This window comes from Bombina bombina, chromosome 2 (genome assembly GCF_027579735.1).
Source record: "Bombina bombina isolate aBomBom1 chromosome 2, aBomBom1.pri, whole genome shotgun sequence".
Classification (NCBI taxonomy): Eukaryota; Metazoa; Chordata; class Amphibia; order Anura; family Bombinatoridae; genus Bombina; species Bombina bombina.
The window spans coordinates 532,751,139-532,770,170 of NC_069500.1; the positions used below are offsets into that span (position 1 = coordinate 532,751,139).

The 19,032-nt window shown below is 40.1% G+C and overlaps 2 protein-coding genes across 5 annotated transcripts in view; one reads left to right on the forward strand and one right to left on the reverse strand.

The window, feature by feature from the left end:
• RABGGTA (Rab geranylgeranyltransferase subunit alpha) overlaps nucleotides 1-19,032 on the reverse strand; it is a 190,667-nt gene that overhangs the window by 86,631 nt on the left and 85,004 nt on the right. The gene's annotated exons all lie outside the window — the stretch shown is intronic.
• LOC128649232 (transcription factor E2F4-like) lies at nucleotides 5,953-7,283 on the forward strand. The gene is given in 2 exon segments (XM_053702379.1): nucleotides 5,953-6,335; nucleotides 6,337-7,283. Coding segments are annotated over 2 exon segments (1,218 nt in total). The 5' UTR covers nucleotides 5,953-5,964; the 3' UTR covers nucleotides 7,184-7,283.

The following is a 19,032-nucleotide window of genomic DNA, read 5'->3' on the forward strand; positions in this document are numbered from 1 at the left end:
TTTTACAAAAAATACCCAGATTAAATGATTCCTCAAGGCTAAATATGTGTAAATATGATCGATTTAGCCCAGAAAATGTCTACAGTCTTAATAAGCCCTTGTGAAGCCCTTATTTACTGTCTGAATAAAAATGGCTTACCGGATCCCATAGGGAAAATGACAGCTTCCAGCATTACATCGTCTTGTTAGAATGTGTCATACCTCAAGCAGCAAAAGACTGCTCACTGTTCCCCCAACTGAAGTTAATTCCTCTCAACAGTCCTGTGTGGAACAGCCATGGATTTTAGTAACGGTTGCTAAAATCATTTTCCTCATACAAACAGAAATCTTCATCTCTTTTCTGTTTCAGAGTAAATAGTACATACCAGCACTATTTTAAAATAACAAACTCTTGATTGAATAATAAAAACTACAGTTAAACACTAAAAAACTCTAAGCCATCTCCGTGGAGATGTTGCCTGTACAACGGCAAAGAGAATGACTGGGGTAGGCGGAGCCTAGGAGGGATCATGTGACCAGCTTTGCTGGGCTCTTTGCCATTTCCTGTTGGGGAAGAGAATATCCCACAAGTAAGGATGACGCCGTGGACCGGACACACCTATGTTGGAGAAATAACGGTTCTAAGTCTCTGGGGACCCGAAGAACCTAGAAGACGTTTGCAAGAAGCAGATTCATAATCCAGGCGAGTAGCCCGAACCGACCAACCTTAGATTGGCATGCACAACCCTCCGTTTGGAGAAGTTGCATATAAACCCCAGGCTTCAACTTCGGTAGGATCTGAGCCTGGAGTCCACAGGATAGGCCAAGGGGCATTCTCAGCACCACGAAGGTGACATGAACCCTGGCAATAGCTGAAAAGCGCCCAATCAGTACATCGGTATAAGAACACTCTAGAACTGTTCAAGGTCCAAGAAAATTTGTCGTGAAGGAGCTATAAATGAACTAGAAAACGAAATTCTACTATTCAACAAGTGAGCAACTCCCGAGGGAGTGCCCACGCGACCACTAGTCACAAGAATCGGTTCCAGAGAAGAACATTTATAAACACGAAATCTAACAGATTTGAGCTTAAGGAAAAACAAATTAAACACATCCACCCGGATCACAAATAAAATGAAAGGCAGCACCCATCGTGTGAACGTCCAAGGTGAATGAGAACGACAACAGGACCAGCCGTAGAGGCCCCATTCACCCAAGCTCAGAAATGGAACCGAAAAACAAAAAGAACACATAAAATGAAGACGGTAAGAAGATTGGCTTCATCCCCTAACGTCATATCCATTTTGCCATCCAGCTTCTAAGCCCTCAGATCCCTCTGCCCACTAGGACTGGGATCCTCCAGCATTGCCAAAATATGTCTTAAAAGAACCCGAAGGCAAGCCAGCCTATAGCAGAAGGCAACGTCATCCCTTGCCGAATCTACTGGAGACCTCGGCTGAGATTGGGGTCCCTGAAGCCTCAGGGGTCAACGTTTCCCCAGAAGGTTTGAACCGAATCAGGCGATCCCACGCTCGATGGACCTAGGTTAACGGAGCACGGACAGTATCAGAGAAATACTTCACTTGGGAGATATAAATGAGACAGCACCATAGAAATGGCCATGCGGAACCGTGCCGTAACCTCCGGAGGAAACAAGCCACACTCCGGAGAAGGTGTGAAGGCCCTAGGGACACCTGCATGCATAGCTGAGAAAAGGTTCTTGGGCACACGCCTCACGGGTCATGAAAACCTTGGAGGAGGATGGCTCAACGCACTCTAGATTCCCATATTCAGGAGAAGAGAGTACTCTAGAACGGCACCCGGAACATAACTGATGGGCATTAATTACCCGGGCCATTTCATATTCATCACAAGACACATCCTCCATATAGGAGGCATCAATGTTGTGAATATCGGAATCCTCCATATCTTGGGATTACAAAAAAAAAAAAAAAAAATGGCATCTTTTGACACCCCCAATAGCTGGGGCACTCACCACCTCCTGTGAACCAGACAACCCACGAGCTAGACTCTCTCAGTCGCACACAGTCAGCATACGGAAGTGAAAAACAAACAACATAAACCGAGGTGCACCGTGCCAGTCACAAAAGGGCGCTCAATACTAAGAGACTGCGTCATGAAAAGAAGGCCGTTATATTTTGCAAAAGCCGTGAGCCTAAGTATAGCTACACATATGCAGATTAAACTATATAACAAACATGATTAAAAGTCCCCCCTGTTCAATAACCCCCCTCAGGAGATATTAACCCATGATTCCTTATTAAGATAAAAGGAGTCCCACTGGGACCCTACCTTGTTTCGTTAACATTACATTCACATATTAAAATAAAATGAAACGATCTTACCGGAATCTACGTCATGGAACAGGAACACGGCCCTTTAAGTGTGAAAGATAATAGCCTTGCTTCTGACATGGACTTGAGTGAAGAACGGTAGGCAGCAAAACTCGTCAACGCCGATTACCAAGGAGCTGTTAATATGAGTCGGGATGTTTTAGCAGAAGAACTCCTTCTGCATCTCCGGACTCTAACTTTCACCCATGCTCTCACTGAGAGGCTGACAGGATTAGTTAAAACTCCAGTCCCATAGCGAAAAGTACTACCCTCCATAAGAAACTATCTGAAACTTCTCTGCCAAACTCCTGTGACGAAAGGCAAAAAATGACTGGGGGATGAGGGAAGTGGGGGAGGCATTTAAGCCTTTGGCTGGGGTGTCTTTGCCTCCTCCTGGTGGCCAGGTTCTTAATTCCCAAAAGTAATGAATGCAGCTGTGGACTCTTCCCTTTTAAGAAGATAAGATAGATAATCCCTTTATTACCCATCCCCCAGTTTTGCATAACACAGTCATATTAATATACTTTTAACTCTGTAATTACCTTGCAACTAAGCAGGCTGTCTATAGTGGCTTAGAAACAGGCAGAATTTTAGAGGTTTAACTGTTATAAAGTATATTAATATAACAATACTGGTTGTGCAAAGCTGGGGAATGGATAGTAAAGGAGTTATCTATCTTTCAAACATTAACAATTTTGGTGTTGACTGTCCCTTTAAAGGGAAAAAAGGGGAAGGGATTCAAGCATATTAAAAATTCTACCAGTGTTTCATGTGAATAAAATTCAATAGAAAAAAACACACAACAAAGAAACACAACAGGTTAAACAAAGCCTAGTGAATGCTAAGCATCGGCAGGTAGTCCGAACCACACATCGCCCCCCCCCATGCTGCCTCCAGAACCCCCAGGTTAAACAGTGGAGGGCTGGTACTGACTGGGACATCTTAGGGCAATGTGCTTGACGCCAAGACCTAGCAATAGTTAATTTAACCAACAGAAATAAATGCAAACGTTCAGACAGTGGCGAGGTGTATTATCCAGCAAAAAACGAAAAAAAGACCTGCACGAGGTCAACAGGCTATTGTGACTCCTAGTTTAGAACAGCATAATAACTGTCTAGACCAGAGATGTTGGATTATAGGGCACAACCACAGTATGTGAAAGGATTTCCCTATATTACCACAGTTTCTCAAGCAGAGTGAAGAGTTAGAAATGTTAAAATATCGTAATAGGGTGAGGTATAACTGCATCAAATCCTTAAAGTAATTTTTAAATAGCGTAATCCAGTGAACTGCTTTTAGTCTGTCAGTATTTTCCTACATTGCCACTCATTTCCAGTATTTATAGATTTAAGAAAAATGTGCTACAAACTACACCCCCCCCCCCCCCAAATTGAACTAGACCAAAACAAAAGTTAATAAAATGCACCTAACATATGCAATTTAAACAATATAGCCTGTGATGTAGATTCTCTTTACATTCAATTTTTGAAAAGCAAAAACCAAAATGCAGTCCTTAGCACGGTCAATCTATTGATTCTCACAACTGGCTAATAAATTAGGAAAATAAACCAGATAGGCAGAATAATGTAATTGTGTAAAACTGAAAGGAAACTGTACAGTAAGTGAAGAGAAAAAAAAAATCTAGATCACCAACAATAAACCCAGCACGCCCCCTTGTGTTACACTATTTGTACTGCACTTTGAAAACATTTTTTAAAGTGACAGTCAACACTTTTTACCTCTGTGATTATCTTGTATCTAAGCCTCTGCAAACTGCCCCCTTATTTCAGTTCTTTTGACATATTTGCATTTTAGCCAATCAGTGATGACTCCTAGGTAACTCCACGTGCGTGAGCTCAATGTTATCTATATGACACAAATGAACTAACACTCTAGTGGTGAAAAACGGTCAAAATGCATTCAGCTAAGAGGCGGCCTTCAAGGTCTAAGAAATTAGCATATGAACCTCCTAGGTTTAGATTTCAACTAAGAATACCAAAGAACAAAGCAAAATTGGTGATAAAAGTAAATAAGTTGTTTAAAATTACATGCCCTATTTGAATTATTAAAGTTTATTTTGGACTAGACTGTCCCTTTAAAGGGACAGTCTACTCCAGAATTGTTACTGTTTAAAAATATAGATTATCCCTTTATTACTCATTCTCCAGTTTTGCATAAAAAACACTGTTCTATTAATACACTTTTTACTTGTGATTACTTTGTATCTAAGCCTCTGCAGACTGCCCCCTTATTTCAGGTTTTTTTTACAGACTTGCATTTTAGCCAATCAGTTCTGACTCATAAATAACTCCTCGGGAGTGAGCACAATTGTTATCTATATGGCACACAAGAATTAGCGCTGTCTAGCTGTGAAAAACTGTCAAAATGCACTGAGATAAGAGGCAGCCTTCAAGTTCTTAGAAATCAGCATATGAGCCTACATAAGTTTAGCTTTCAACAAAGTATACCAAGAGAACAAAGAAAATTTGATGATAAAAGTGAATTGGAAAATTGCATGCCCTATCTGAATCGTGAAACTTTAATTTTGACTTTACTGTCCCTTTAATATAACCATGTTGGTTATGCAAAACTGGTGAATGCGTAATAAAAGTTATTATCTATCTTTTTAAAACAACAACAATTCTGGAGTAGACTGTCCCTTTAAACACTAAATAAATGTTAGATATGATAAATTATTTAAAGTAAAGAGAAGCTTGAGAGTAGTATGCAGATTGTGTTTTTTGTTTTCCTTTTTAAAATGCATCTGCAGGGGACATTACATGAGAACAAGAGCCTTTTAAATCTGGGATAACCAAGTTACTAAGCCACAACATAACAGCACCCATACATTTACAGAAACTCAGGGGAATTTGAAAGCCTACAATTTTCAGACTTAAATTTAATTTACAGGAAAGGGGGATAAAATAATTATTGATAGTTTACTACGCATAATTAAACATTTTTTATTACAATATTTAAAGTTCCTTAAAGGCCCAGATGTAAATAAAGATGCACTTCCTGTTAGCTTTAAAATCAACATAAACAGCTTTAAATTAATCATGCAAAAATATTTCTAAGATGGTTAAATAGTACATGAAATACGTTTGGCTTTGATGTCCCTTTAAAGGGACAGTCAACACTTACTTTAACATGTTTTTATATTGAAAATAACAAAACGGAGGTCCGCCTACACTATACCCCTCCTGCCTTGCCGCCTTGCTTCTGTCCTAATCAGCGGCGCTAACTACTCTAATACCCAGTAAATATGGATGCCGGACTCCCCCCACCATTACGTAGCTGCCTTCTTCTTCAACTTATAAGCAAATCAGAATCCAGGCATCGGACAGAAATTGCAAGCGCGTGCAATTTCAGTCCGAGGACTGGATTCTGATTTGCTTATCAGTTGAAGAAGAAGGCAGCTACGTAATGGTGGGGGGAGTCCGGCATCCATATTTACCGGGTATTAGAGTAGTTAGCGCCGCTGATTAGGACAGAAGCAAGGCGGCAAGGCAGGAGGGGTATAGTGTAGGCGGACCTCCGTTTTGTTATTTTCAATATAAAAACATGTTAAAGTAAGTGTTGACTGTCCCTTTAAGTACATAATCGATAGGCCCCGCCTCGCGGTCCCAAGATGGCGGATCCCGTCCAGGTACCGGCCACTCCGAGCCGGCACGAAAAGAGTCTGGGTTTGCTCACGAGCAAGTTTGTGTCACTGTTACAAGAAGCCGAGGACGGTGTGCTTGATCTTAAGGCGGCGGCTGATACACTTGCTGTGCGACAGAAACGCTGCATTTATGACATCAATAATGTTCTGGAAGGTATTGGACTTATTGAGAAGAAATCTAAAAATAGTATTCAATGGAAAGGTGTGGGTCCTGGGTGCAACACAAGGGAGATGGCAGACAAGCTGATAGATCTAAAGGCAGAGCTGGCTGATCTGGAACAGCGAGAGCAAGAATTGGACCAGCAACAAGTGTGGGTTCAGCAGAGCATTAAAAATGTTAGATGATGTGCAAAACACTGGGCTAGCTTATCTCACTCATGAGGATGTCTGTCGTTGTTTTAGAGGAGACACTTTGCTTCTAATCAAAGCTCCATCCGGCACATGTTTAGAAGTTCCAATTCCTGAGGGTATCAATGGGCAAAAGAAATTTCAAATTCACCTTAAAAGTTCAACTGGACCAAATGAAGTACTTTTGGTTAATAAAGATGCATCAAACTCTCCACCTGTAGTCGTCCCTGTTCCACCTCCTGAAGACTTAATCTCACCTTCCTCAGCAGTACCCAGTATACCTCAGAGAACCTCACGGAGTCAACAGGATTCACCCATCCCAGATATCCAGCCAGACATCCCTGCTCCTACACCTTGTAGTCCTAGTGCCACTGGAGTACAAGATTCCCAGGATAGGCATGATAACCAAAGCCTCTGCATGGATAGTACAGCAACCAGTCGCCTTCTTGACATAGACACCTGCCCGCTTCAGTCTTCAGCCTCATTAGACAAAAGCTCTGACCTGCCAAATACTTCTACCTCAATCCAGCCAATTAAGTCAGACCCATCAGATCTGCTGGAGTTGCCAACAGACCTGTCAGAATTATTTGATCCTACAAAAGAATGCATGACAGCTGACCTGCTGGAAGAATTAATGTCATCAGAGGTTTTTGCTCCTCTGCTTAGACTTTCACCTCCACCAGGGGACCATGACTACGTCTACAACTTGGATGAAAGTGAAGGCGTATGTGACCTCTTTGATGTCCCAATAAACCTTTTACATTGGCAATCTTGTGAATATAGACTTTTTGATTATCTTTATGAAGAAATTTGTCTATTTTTGGATTCCTGTTTGTGACAGAAAATTACCAGACATACTTCTGCAATGCAGATAGTTGCATAACGAAATCGCTGTCTAGGACTATAATGATCACTGCACTGGAACTATTTACCATCCATTGGGGGGCACAAGACTTTATTGACGAATATGGAAGTTGCAGGATGTTCAAAGCACTTAACTGTTCTCCTGCTAGACCCCTTGGACCAAGCCAATGCTGAATCTTCTCTTGTTGGATATCTGCCTCATAGTGGGCAGGGACACTTTGGTTAGCAGTACTTCAGGACTGATTATGCTGTTGTATAGTGTCCAACTGATGGGTTTACAGTAGCATCCAGGCACGATGATCCAATGCCACAGCGATGGACTATAAGATAGCAGTTTATGCTATTCTACAGCCTACATCCCTTATATGTACTGGCAGTCACTCTTTAGAAAATTGACATTTATTTGAAGACTGTTGCTATAAAATTATTTTTCTACGTCTGTTCTTGCTGCGCCGCATGTACTCTTTGTAACTATTATTTTTTCTCTTGTTAAGTGTATCCAGTCCACGGATCATCCATTACTTATTGAATATATTCTCCTTCCCAACAGGAAGCTGCAAGAGTCCACCCACAGCAAAGCTGCTATATAGCTCCTCCCCTAACTGCCACATTCAGTCATTCTCTTGCAAGCCTCAACATAGATAGGAGGTCGTGAGAGTCTGTGGTGCTTTCTACTTAGTTTATTCTTCAATCAAAAGTTTGTTATTTTTAAATGGCACCGGAGTGTGCTGTTTATCTCAGGCAGTATTTGGAAGAAGAATCTGCCTGCGTTTTTCTATGATCTTAGCAGACGTAACTAAGATCCATTTGCTGTTCTCACACATTCTGAGGAGTGAGGTACTTCAGAGGGGGAATGGCGTGCAGGTTTTCCTGCAGATAAGGTATGTGCAGTAAAATATTTTTCTAGGAATGGAATTGACTAAGAAAATACTGCTGATACCGAAGTAATGTAAGTAAAGCCTTAAATGCAGCGATAGCGACTGGTATCAGGCTTATTAATAGAGATACATACTCTTATAAAAATGTGTTTTAAAACGTTTGCTGGCATGTTTAATCGTTTTTTAACGTACATTGGTGATAACACTGTAATGTTGGTATAGCCTTAAATGCAGTAAAAGCGACTGGTATCAGGCTTATTAATAGAGATACATACTCTTGTAAAAATGTGTTTTAAAACGTTTGCTGGCATGTTTAATCGTTTTTTAACATATGTTTGGTGATAAAACTTATTGGGGCCTAAGTTTTTTCCACATGGCTGGCTTAAATTTTGCATAGACACAGTTAACTGAAGCTTCCCACTGTTGGCTGTGGCAGTTTGTTGTGTCTGTTTTTAAAAACGTCTATGTCGTTTTTTTGATCTGTTTTTTGCATTAAGGGGTTAATCATCCATTTGCAAGTGGGTGCAATGCTCTGTTACCTTATTACATGTACTGTAAAAATTTCGTTTGTTTTACTGCCTTTTTTTCACTGTTTTTCAAATTTTGACAAAATTTGTTTCTCTTAAAGGCACAGTAACGTTTTATATATTTGCTTGTTAACTTGATTTCAAGTGTTTTCCAAGCTTACTAGTCTCATTATTAGTCTGTTCTAACATGTCTAACATAGAGGAAGCTCTGTGTTCATTATGTTTTAAAGCCATGGTGGAACCCCATCTTAGAATGTGTACCAGATGTACTGATTTCATGTTAAACAATAAAGATCATTTTTTGTCTTTAAAAACATTATCACCAGAGGATTCTGTCGTGGGGGTAGTTATGCCGACTAACTCTCCCCACGTGTCAGACCTTTTGACTCCCGCTTTAGGGACTCACGCTCAAATGGCCCCAAGTACATCAAGGGCACCCATAGCGTTTCTTTTACCAGGGAATTCTGTCGAGGGGAAACTTATGCCGACTAACTCTCCCCACGTGTCAGACCTTTTGACTCCCGCCTCAGGGACTCACGCTCAAATGGCGCCAAGTACATCAAGGGCGCCCATAGCGTTTATTTTACAAGACATGGCAAAGGTGGTGAATAATATTCTGGCAGCAGTATTAGTCAGACTACCTGAAATTAAAGGAAAGCAGTTAGCTCTGGGGGTAGATACAGAGCATACAGACGCTTTAAGAACCATGTATGATACTACCTCACAATATGCTTAGTCTGTGGGTGATTTTTTTTTTTTTGACTTAAAATTTATGCTTGAGAACCTCCACTTGTTGCTCAGGGAGGCTTTGGCTGCTCTGAATGAATGTGTACAATCGCAGGGCCAGAGAAATTGTGTAGACTGGATAAATAATATGCAGTGCCGATGTGTACTGATGTTTTTCCAATACCTAAAGAGGTTTACTAAAAATTTTTTAATAAGGAATGGGATAGACCAGGTGTGCCGTTCTCTTCCCCTCCTATTTTTTAGAAGAATGTTTTCTAATAGTTACCACCACACGGGACTTCTGGCAGACAGTTCCTAAGGTGGAGAGAAGAGTTTCTACTCTAGCTAAGCGTACCACTACCTCTGACGAGGACAGTTGTGCTTTTTAGATCCAATGGATAAAAAATGTTTATTCAACAGGGTTTTATCCTGCAGCCCCTTGCATACATTGCTTCTGTCACTGCTGCTGCGGCGTTCTGGGTTGAGTCTCTTGATGAGGCTTTACAGTTAAGCGACTCCATTGGATGAATATATTTGACAAGCTTATGCTAGCCAATTCCTTTGTTTTCTGATGCCTTGTTCATTTGACTAGACTAACGGCTAAGAATTCTGTTTTTTACTATACTGGCGCGCAGAGCGCTATGGCTTATATCATGGTCAGCTGTCGTGACTTTAATAAATAAGCTACTTAACTTCCCTTCAAGGGGCAGACCCTATTCGGGCCTGGTTTGAAGGAGATTATTGCTTATATCACTGGAGGAAAAGGTCATGCCCTTCCTCAGGATAGGTCCAAATCAAGGGCCAAAAAAAAATAAAAAAATAAAAAAAATCTAATTTTCGTACCTTTTAAAAACTTCAGGGCAGGTGTGGCATCCTCTTCCTCTAAGGCAAAACAAGAGGGAATTTTTGCTCAGTCCAAGGCGGTCTGGAGACAATCGGACCTGGAACAAAGATAAGCAGGCCAAGGAGCCTGCTGCTGCCTCTAAGGCAGCATGAAGGAACGGACCCCTATCCGGTAACGGATCCTATAGGGGGCAGACTTTCATTCTTCGCCCAGGCGTGGGCAAGAGATGCCCAGGATCCCTAGGCATTGGAATTTATATCCCAGAGATATCTTCTGCATTTCAAAGATTCCCCCCCAAAAAAAGGGGAGATTTCGCCTTTCACAATTATCTGCAAACCAGATAAAGAAGGAGGCATTCTTACATTGTGTACGAGATCCATCCAGTTCCAAGAGAGGAACAGGGACAGAGTTTTTACTCAAATCTGTTTGTGGTTCCCAAGGAGAGGGAACCTTCAGACCTATTTTGGATCTAAAGATCTTAAACAAATTCCTCAGAATTCCGTCATTTAAGATGGAAACTATTCGTACCATCTTAACTATGATCCAGGAGAGTCAATAGAGGACTACAATGGATTTGAAGGATGCTTATCCTCACATTGTGATGCATAAAGATCACCATCGTTTTTCAGGTTTGCCTTTCTAGACAGGCATTACCAGTTTGTAGCTCTTTCCTTTGGGATATCTACAGCCCCAAGAATCTTTATGGAGGTTCTGGGGTCGCTTTGGCGGTCCTTAGACCGCGGGGCAATGAAGTGGCCCCTTATTTAGACGACATCCTGATACAGGCGTCAAACATCCAAATTGCCCAGTCTCATACGGACGTAGTACTGGCATTTCTGAGATCACATGGGTGGAAAGTGAACAAGGAAAGAGTTCTCTATCCCCAATCTCAAGGGTTTCCCTCCTAGGGACTCTTATAGATTCTGTAGAAATGAAAATTTACCTGACGGAGTCCAGGTTGTCAAAGTTTCTAAATTTCTGCCGTGTTTTTTCATCCCATCCGCGCCCTTCGGTGGCTCAGTACATGAATGAAATCGGCTTAATGGTAGCGGCAAGGGACATAGTACCGTTTGCACGTCTACATTTCAGACCGCTGCAACTATGCATGCTCAGTCAGAGGAACGGGGATTACACAGATTTGTCCCCCTGTTAAACCTGGACCAAGAGACCAGAGATTCTCTTCTCTGGTGACTATGTCGGGTCCATCTGTCCAAGGGTATGACCTTCCGCAGGTCAGATGGGACAATTGTTACAATAGATGCCAGCCTTTTAGGTTGGGATGCAGTCTGGAACTCCCTGAAGGCTCAGGGATAGTGGACTTAGGAGGAGACCCTCCTTCTAATAAATATTCTGGAACTGGGAGTGATATTCCATGCTCTTCAGACTTGGCCTCAGTTAGCAACTCTGAGGTACATCATACTCAGTCGGACAATATAAACGACTGTGGCTTACATCAGCCATCAAGGGGGAACAGAAGTTCCCTAGCGATGTTAGAAGTCTTACAATAATTCACTGGACAGAGACTCACTCTTGTCTATCAGCTATCCATATCCCAGGTGTTGAGAACTGGGAGGTGGATTTTCTAAGTCGTCAGACTTTTCTTCCGGGGGAGTGGGATTTCCTCCGGAGGTCAAGACCAAGCAGGAGAGGGCTTTGGTGTTTTTGACAGCGCCTGCGTAGCCACGCAGGACCTGGTATGCAGATCTGGTGGACATGTTATCCTTTCCATCACGGTCTCTGCTTCTGAGACAGGTCCCTCTACCTCAGGGTCCTTTCAACCATCTAAATAGAATCAATCTGAGATGGACTGCCTGGAGACTGAACGCTTGATGTTATCAAAGCATGGCTTCTCCGAGTCAGTCATTGATACCTTAATACAGACATGAAAGCCTGTCTCTAGGAAAATTGAACATAGATATGGTGTAAATATCTGATTTTTATGAATCCAAGGGTTACTCATGGAGTAAAGTCTGGATTCCCAGGATATTATCTTTTCTCCAAGATGTTTTTGAGAAAAGGGTTGTCAGCTAATTCCTTAAAAGGGGACAGATTTTTACTCTGTCTATTTTTTTGCACAAGCGTCTGGCAGGTATTCTAGACGTTCAGGCATTTGGTCAGGCTTTGGTTAGATCCAAGCCTGTGTTTAAAACTGTTGCTCCGCCATGGAGCTTAAACCTGATTCTTAAGGTTCTTCAAGAAGTTCCGTTTGAACCTTTTTTGTTCCATAGATATCAATCTTTATCTTGGAAAGTTCCTTTTGGGTAGCTAATTCCTCGACTCGTAGAGTCTCCAAGTTATCTGTGTTACAATGTGATTCTCCTTATCTGGTCCTTCGTACGGATAAGGTAGTCCTGCGTACCAACCTGGGTTTTTTCCTAAGGTGGTATCTAACAAGTACATCACTCAAGAGATAGTTGTTCCATGCTTGTATCCTAATCCTTCCTCAAAGAAGGAACGTCTATTACACAATATTGGACGTGGTTTATGCTTTAAAGTTTTACTTACAAGCTACTACAGTTTTCATCAAACGTTCACCTTGTTTGTTGTCTATTCTGGACAGAGGAGAGGTCAAAAGACTTCAGCAGCCTCTCTGTCTTTTTGGTTAAAAAGCATAATTCATTTAGCTTATGAGACTGCTGGACAGCAGCCTCCTGAAGGGATTACAGCTCATTCTACTAGAGCTGTGGTTTTCACTTGGGCCTTTTTTAAATGTGGCTTCTGTTGAACAGATTTACAAGACGGAGTCTTGGTCTGCGCTTCATACTTTTCAAATTTAACAAATTTGATACCTTGCTTCTTCTGAGGCTATTTTTGGGAGAAAGGGTTTTTTACAGGCAGTGGTAACTTCCGTTTAAGTACCTGCCTTGTCCCTCCCATCATCCGTGTACTTTAGCTTTGGTATTGGTATTCCATAAGTAATGGATGATCCGTGGACTGGATACACTTAACAAGAGAAAACATAATTTATGCTTACCTGATAAATTTATTTCTCTTGTAGTGTATCCAGTCCACGGCCCGCCCTGTCACTTTAAGGCAGGTAATTTTTTCATTTGAACTACAGTCACCACTGCACCCTATGGTTTTTCCTTTCTCTGCATGTTTTCGGTCGAATGACTGAATGTGGCAGTTAGGGGAGGAGCTATATAGCAGCTTTGCTGTGGGTGGACTCTTGCAGCTTCCTGTTGGGAAGGAGAATATATTCAATAAGTAATGGATGATCCGTGGACTGGATACACTACAAGAGAAATAAATTTATCAGGTAAGCATAAATTATGTTTTTCCTCAAAATAAACCCACCCTTTGCCAGTAGCACTTTAGGGAAGTTAAAGCTAAGTACATAATCAATAAAAGGTGGAATATAATTTGTAGGTTTTGTTTTTGATACACAGATTATATTGCCCCTTAAAAGTGTTACTTTAAAGACTTAACATGGGGAATATTTATTAAAGGGCCAGTAAAGTCAAAATTAAAGTTAAAAGGAACATGAAACCCAAATTTGTTCTTTCATGATTTTAATACATCATGTGATTTTCAACAACTTTCCAATTTACTTCTATTATCTAATTTGTTTTCTTGGTATCTTTTGTTAAAAAGTGATACATAGGTAGGCTCCGGAGCTACTGAATGGTGGCTGCAAATATCTGCCTCATTTTATTGGCACACACCGTTTTCAGCTAGTTTCCAGTAGTGCACTGCTGCTTCTTCAACGGATAGCAAGAAAATTAAGCAAATTATAGAAATAAATTGGAAAATTGTTGAAAAGTGTATGATCTATCTGAATCATTAACCCTTAAAGTGAAAGTCAGTCCTAGCGTTGTACAAATGCTAGAATTGACTATTGAAACAAATAAAGGGAACTATCATAGAGGTGACGTTTTCACCTCTTAGCCAATAGCCGTGCAGTAAATCCGGCTCCCATGGGCACCAAGCCAGATTTACCGCACGGCTATTGGCTAACAGGTGAAAGCGTCACCTCTTAGCAAAAACATTTTTTAGTTGTGGGCTGCTGTAGCAGCAAAGAACGGCGATCGGTTGAAACAAAGGAGCTTTCTACATGAAGTATCTTATACTTCATGAATGAAAGTTCCCTTTTATTTGTTTCAATAGTCAATCCTAGCGCTTGTACAATGCTAGGATATACTTTCACTTTAGTGACCAGACCATTTTTCAATTTCTTTCGCTTAAGGACCAGGGCTATTTTTACATTTCTGTGGTGTTTGTGTTTAGCTGCAATTTCCCGCTTACTCATTTACTGTACCCACACATATACATATACAGTTTTTCTCGCTATTAAATGGAGTTTCTAAAGATACCATTATTTTCATTATATCTTATAATTTACTAGAATTTTTTTTATAAAATATGATGAAAAAACAAAACAAAAAAAACACACACTTTTTCTAACTTTGACCCCCAAATCTGTTACACATCTACAACCACCAAAAAACAACCATGCTAAATAGTTTCAAAATGTTGTCCTGAGTTTAGAAATACCCAATGTTTACATGTTCTTTGCAAGTTATAGGGCAATAAATACAAGTAGCATTTTGCAAACCATTTTTTTTTCAGAATTAGCAATAGTTACATTGGAACACTGATATCTGTCAGGAATCCCTGAATATCCCTTGACATGAATATATTTTTTTTTAGAAGACAACCCAAAGTATTGATCTAGGCCCATTTTGGTATATTTCATGACACCATTTCACCACAAAATGCGATCAAATAAAAAAAAAAATTGTTCACTTTTTCACAAACTTTAAGTTTGTCACTGAAATTATTTACAAACAGCTTGTGCAGTTATGTCACAAATGGTTGTAAATACTTGTCTGGGATCCCCTTTGTTCAGAAATAGCAGACATATATGGCTTTGGTGTTGCTTTTCTGGTAATTAGAAGGCCGCTAAATGCCGCTGCGCACCACACATGTATTATGCCCAGCAGTGAAGCGGTTAATTAGGGAGCTTGTAGGGTTAATTTTAGTTTTAGTGTAGTGGACCAGCCGTCGCCAACCAGTGGTCCATGGACCACGAGAAGATTTTGGTGGTCCTTGACACCATCAAGCAGGAATTAATCTCTTCTGATGGTGTCCCCCGTCGCACCGCAACTCCCTACAGTCTGGAAACTCTGTGACTGGGTGTCACAGATAACCTATAGGAGGCGCTTACTTAACAGGTGGTGTGGGTGGCCCTAGTGTGAATGTGTAATAATCAACACATATGTAAATAAAAACATAACTAAAGTACAAAATTACTATAGAATATAAATTGTTAAAATCATATAAACTTAATTGGAAAATTAATATGATATGTAAATCAAAAAATATAATAATAAAATAAAAATGCAAATGTATATATAAACATACACACGTTGTACTGGAAGATGTCCAATATAAACGGTGCAAATAAAAAGTCCCAAATAAAGTCCGTCTGAGAAAGGGAAAAGTGGAGAAGGCAGCTCTCAGTCTTCACTTCACAAGTGATGTAATTTTCTTATATGGACAACTGTAAAAAACAGAAACAGAGGCGCCACATGTGTAGATCAATGGATACCAAGATGTATATCTGGACAAGACACAGGATACTCACAAACGTGAAGGCACTCTCTTGTGCCTGTTAGAGGCAGGCTGGTATTCTAAACAGCAAACCAGCTGGCTGTGTATACGAATCCCCGTCGTGATGTCCTGGAGAGATGGATGTCCTGCAAGGCAGTCCTTGCCTGGATAGTGTCCTAGAGGTTGGAACAAGGGAGAAAGGCTGGACAGCCTTTGGGTTACTTGGAAGAGATTGATGCACACACCAGACTTAGTGAATCATAAAACTAGCATTTATTATACAAAATAAAATCGCCAGTAATGTAGCACATTACAGCTGGTGTGTTAAAATCAAATCTCTTATGGTATATAGAGAAGTAAAGCGACGCGTTTCTCGGGAGTGACCCCGTTTCCTCAGGCTTGTATGCTCTATCTATGTCTTAATCACCCTTAAATAGGCCCAAGTAACCACATGTTCACAATAAACACTCCCCTTCCTTCCTTTACTTAAACCAATCAGAACCTTCCTTTCCCCCCACTCCCACTTGTTGCAGTAATTAGTTATTATTTACTGGATAAATTTGCCATTGACAATATACTGTTTATTCCCTCTTATTCTTGTTATATATACAGATGATCTTGAGATTTATTAACAAACTTGTTTTTGCGATCGTGTAGAAAGTTACAACCGGGATTATATAAACAAATCATGTCATGTGATGTGTGTCTAACCCACCAATGATAACGAAGAACTATGGGGCTTGTCTTAAAATCTGAATCCGATTGGTGGGAGTCTATTTAATCATAAACTACATTTCCCATGATTCCTGTGAACTCGTTTTGTGTGATCATATAGAGAGTTACAACCGGGTTTATATAAACATGTGATATTTACCACCAATAATAACGAAGAACTATGGGGCTTGTCTTAAAATCTGAATCCGGTTGGTGGGAGTCTATTTGTTAATGAACTACATTTCCCATGATTCCTGTGAACTCCTTTTGTGGTTGTGGACCGCACCGGTTTTGTATCCACCGCCATCAGCATCACAGATAATGATTTTCATTGCTCAATACAGGTACACACCCAAAAATCTGATAGGTTGGTATGGCGTAAACACACTAACGTCAAGTTAACCAACCATGTTCAATATACGATCAATAGTGGACTCTATATTATGCCCAAATAAGTTTAAGGGAATAATCCATACCTCATTAGCACCCCCGTCCACTTTCCATCCACCGAAAGAAGAGGTATCTTACATCGACCTATATCAGGAATTAGTTTTAGAAGACTTGGAATCTATGCCCAAAAGAATTATGGGGAAAAAACAAACCTGGCCCAATGAAGCCAGAGCCCTCAAAAGCCTGACGGGTGACAAGAATCTGGTCATCCGTCAGGCGGATAAAGGTGGGGGCATAGTCCTACAAAATTATATAGACTATACCAAAGAAGCACATCGTATCTTGGATAATAGAGAATACTACATTAAGTTATCTCATGATCCTACCATCGATTTCACTAGGAAACTTAATCTTCTATTAGAGCAAGGGCTCAGAGATGACAAAAATAAAAATCAAATCATCTATGTAACGGCCATAGAACACCAGATTGCCCCTCCATTGTGAGTTGTAAATGTATAGGTCTTCAAATTGACCCATAAAAAGATTTGCAAAACTTGGGGCAAATCTGGTGCCCATGGCCGTTCCCTTAATCTGTAAATAAAAAGTGTCTAAAAACTGAAAATAATTGTGTTTTAAAATAAAATTTATAAGAGAAATCAAATATTCTTTTTGTATCACAGGCATGTAGGGGTCTCTATTCAAATATAACTGTGTTGCTCGTATCCCTAAATCATGGGATATATTTGAATATAGAGATCCAACATCACATGAAAGCCAAAAATAATTACCACTATTAACTTTGATACTGGATAATCTATTGAGTAGGTCCCTGGTGTCTTTGATATAAGATTGTAGATTGATTACATGCTTTTGAAGATAGATGTCTATATACTCGGACAGTTTGTCAGTAATACTATTGATGCCCGCTATTATGGGCCTACCAGGGGGGACCTTATCATCTTTGTGCAGTTTGGGGAGGTGATAGTAATATGGGGTACTGGGGTGGTCGGGTGTGAGGTATCTCTTTTCCTTTTTTGTAAGAATATATATGTGTTTATAGTGATTTTGTACACTGGACTTTCACCCCCCACTTGTTGCTTATGATAGTGAGTACCTCAAATGCGCATATATATCAGTACCAATAACATATATTAGAACGATCATTGTAACCATATGATATTTAGTAATTATAAGCAGGAAGATTATGAGGCTCCATTTATATTCCCTTCTCATTCATGGTCCTCCATTAGCACCAACTTTATGGAGTAACCAATCAATATTATATTGTATGCCACTTCTAACAAATATCAACACCGTTATCACTGATCTCATTGTTTACCATATACATTTATCATTATTTTATTTTATATCATTAACACGTATGCACTTAGCCTTATAGACATCAACTAGCAGCACTAAACAATCACATAATATTTCTAATAAATGAATCCCGCTGACATTCACCATACATATCGTTAACACGATATGCACTCACATATATTATATTTAACTCATTTTATAAAAATATTGCCACCACGTCCAGAGATCACCATCTCGGTTATTTATAGGGTTTTAAAAATACACACAGATATAGTCACGTTAATTTATGTAATATGCTTGGTACACCAGTGCACATTACCAAACATAGAGATATAGTCACTTCACCACATAAGCGAAGAGGGACATTTAGGAATGAGTCCCTGGTCTTTAAAATATAGTTTTATAACACCGATGTTCCGTACACATTAATCTTTATTGCACATCGTTTTTTTATATACATATTTGTTATCACGCATATAGCCATAATTATTGGACATTTAAACTTATTTGGGCATAATATAGAGTCCACTATTGATCGTATATTGAACATGGTTGGTTAACTTGACGTTAGTGTGTTTACGCCATACCAACCTATCAGATTTTTGGGTGTGTACCTGTATTGAGCAATGAAAATCATTATCTGTGATGCTGATGGCGGTGGATACAAAACCGGTGCGGTCCACAACCACAAAAGGAGTTCACAGGAATCATGGGAAATGTAGTTCATTAACAAATAGACTCCCACCAACCGGATTCAGATTTTAAGACAAGCCCCATAGTTCTTCGTTATTATTGGTGGTAAATATCACATGTTTATATAAACCCGGTTGTAACTCTCTATATGATCACACAAAACGAGTTCACAGGAATC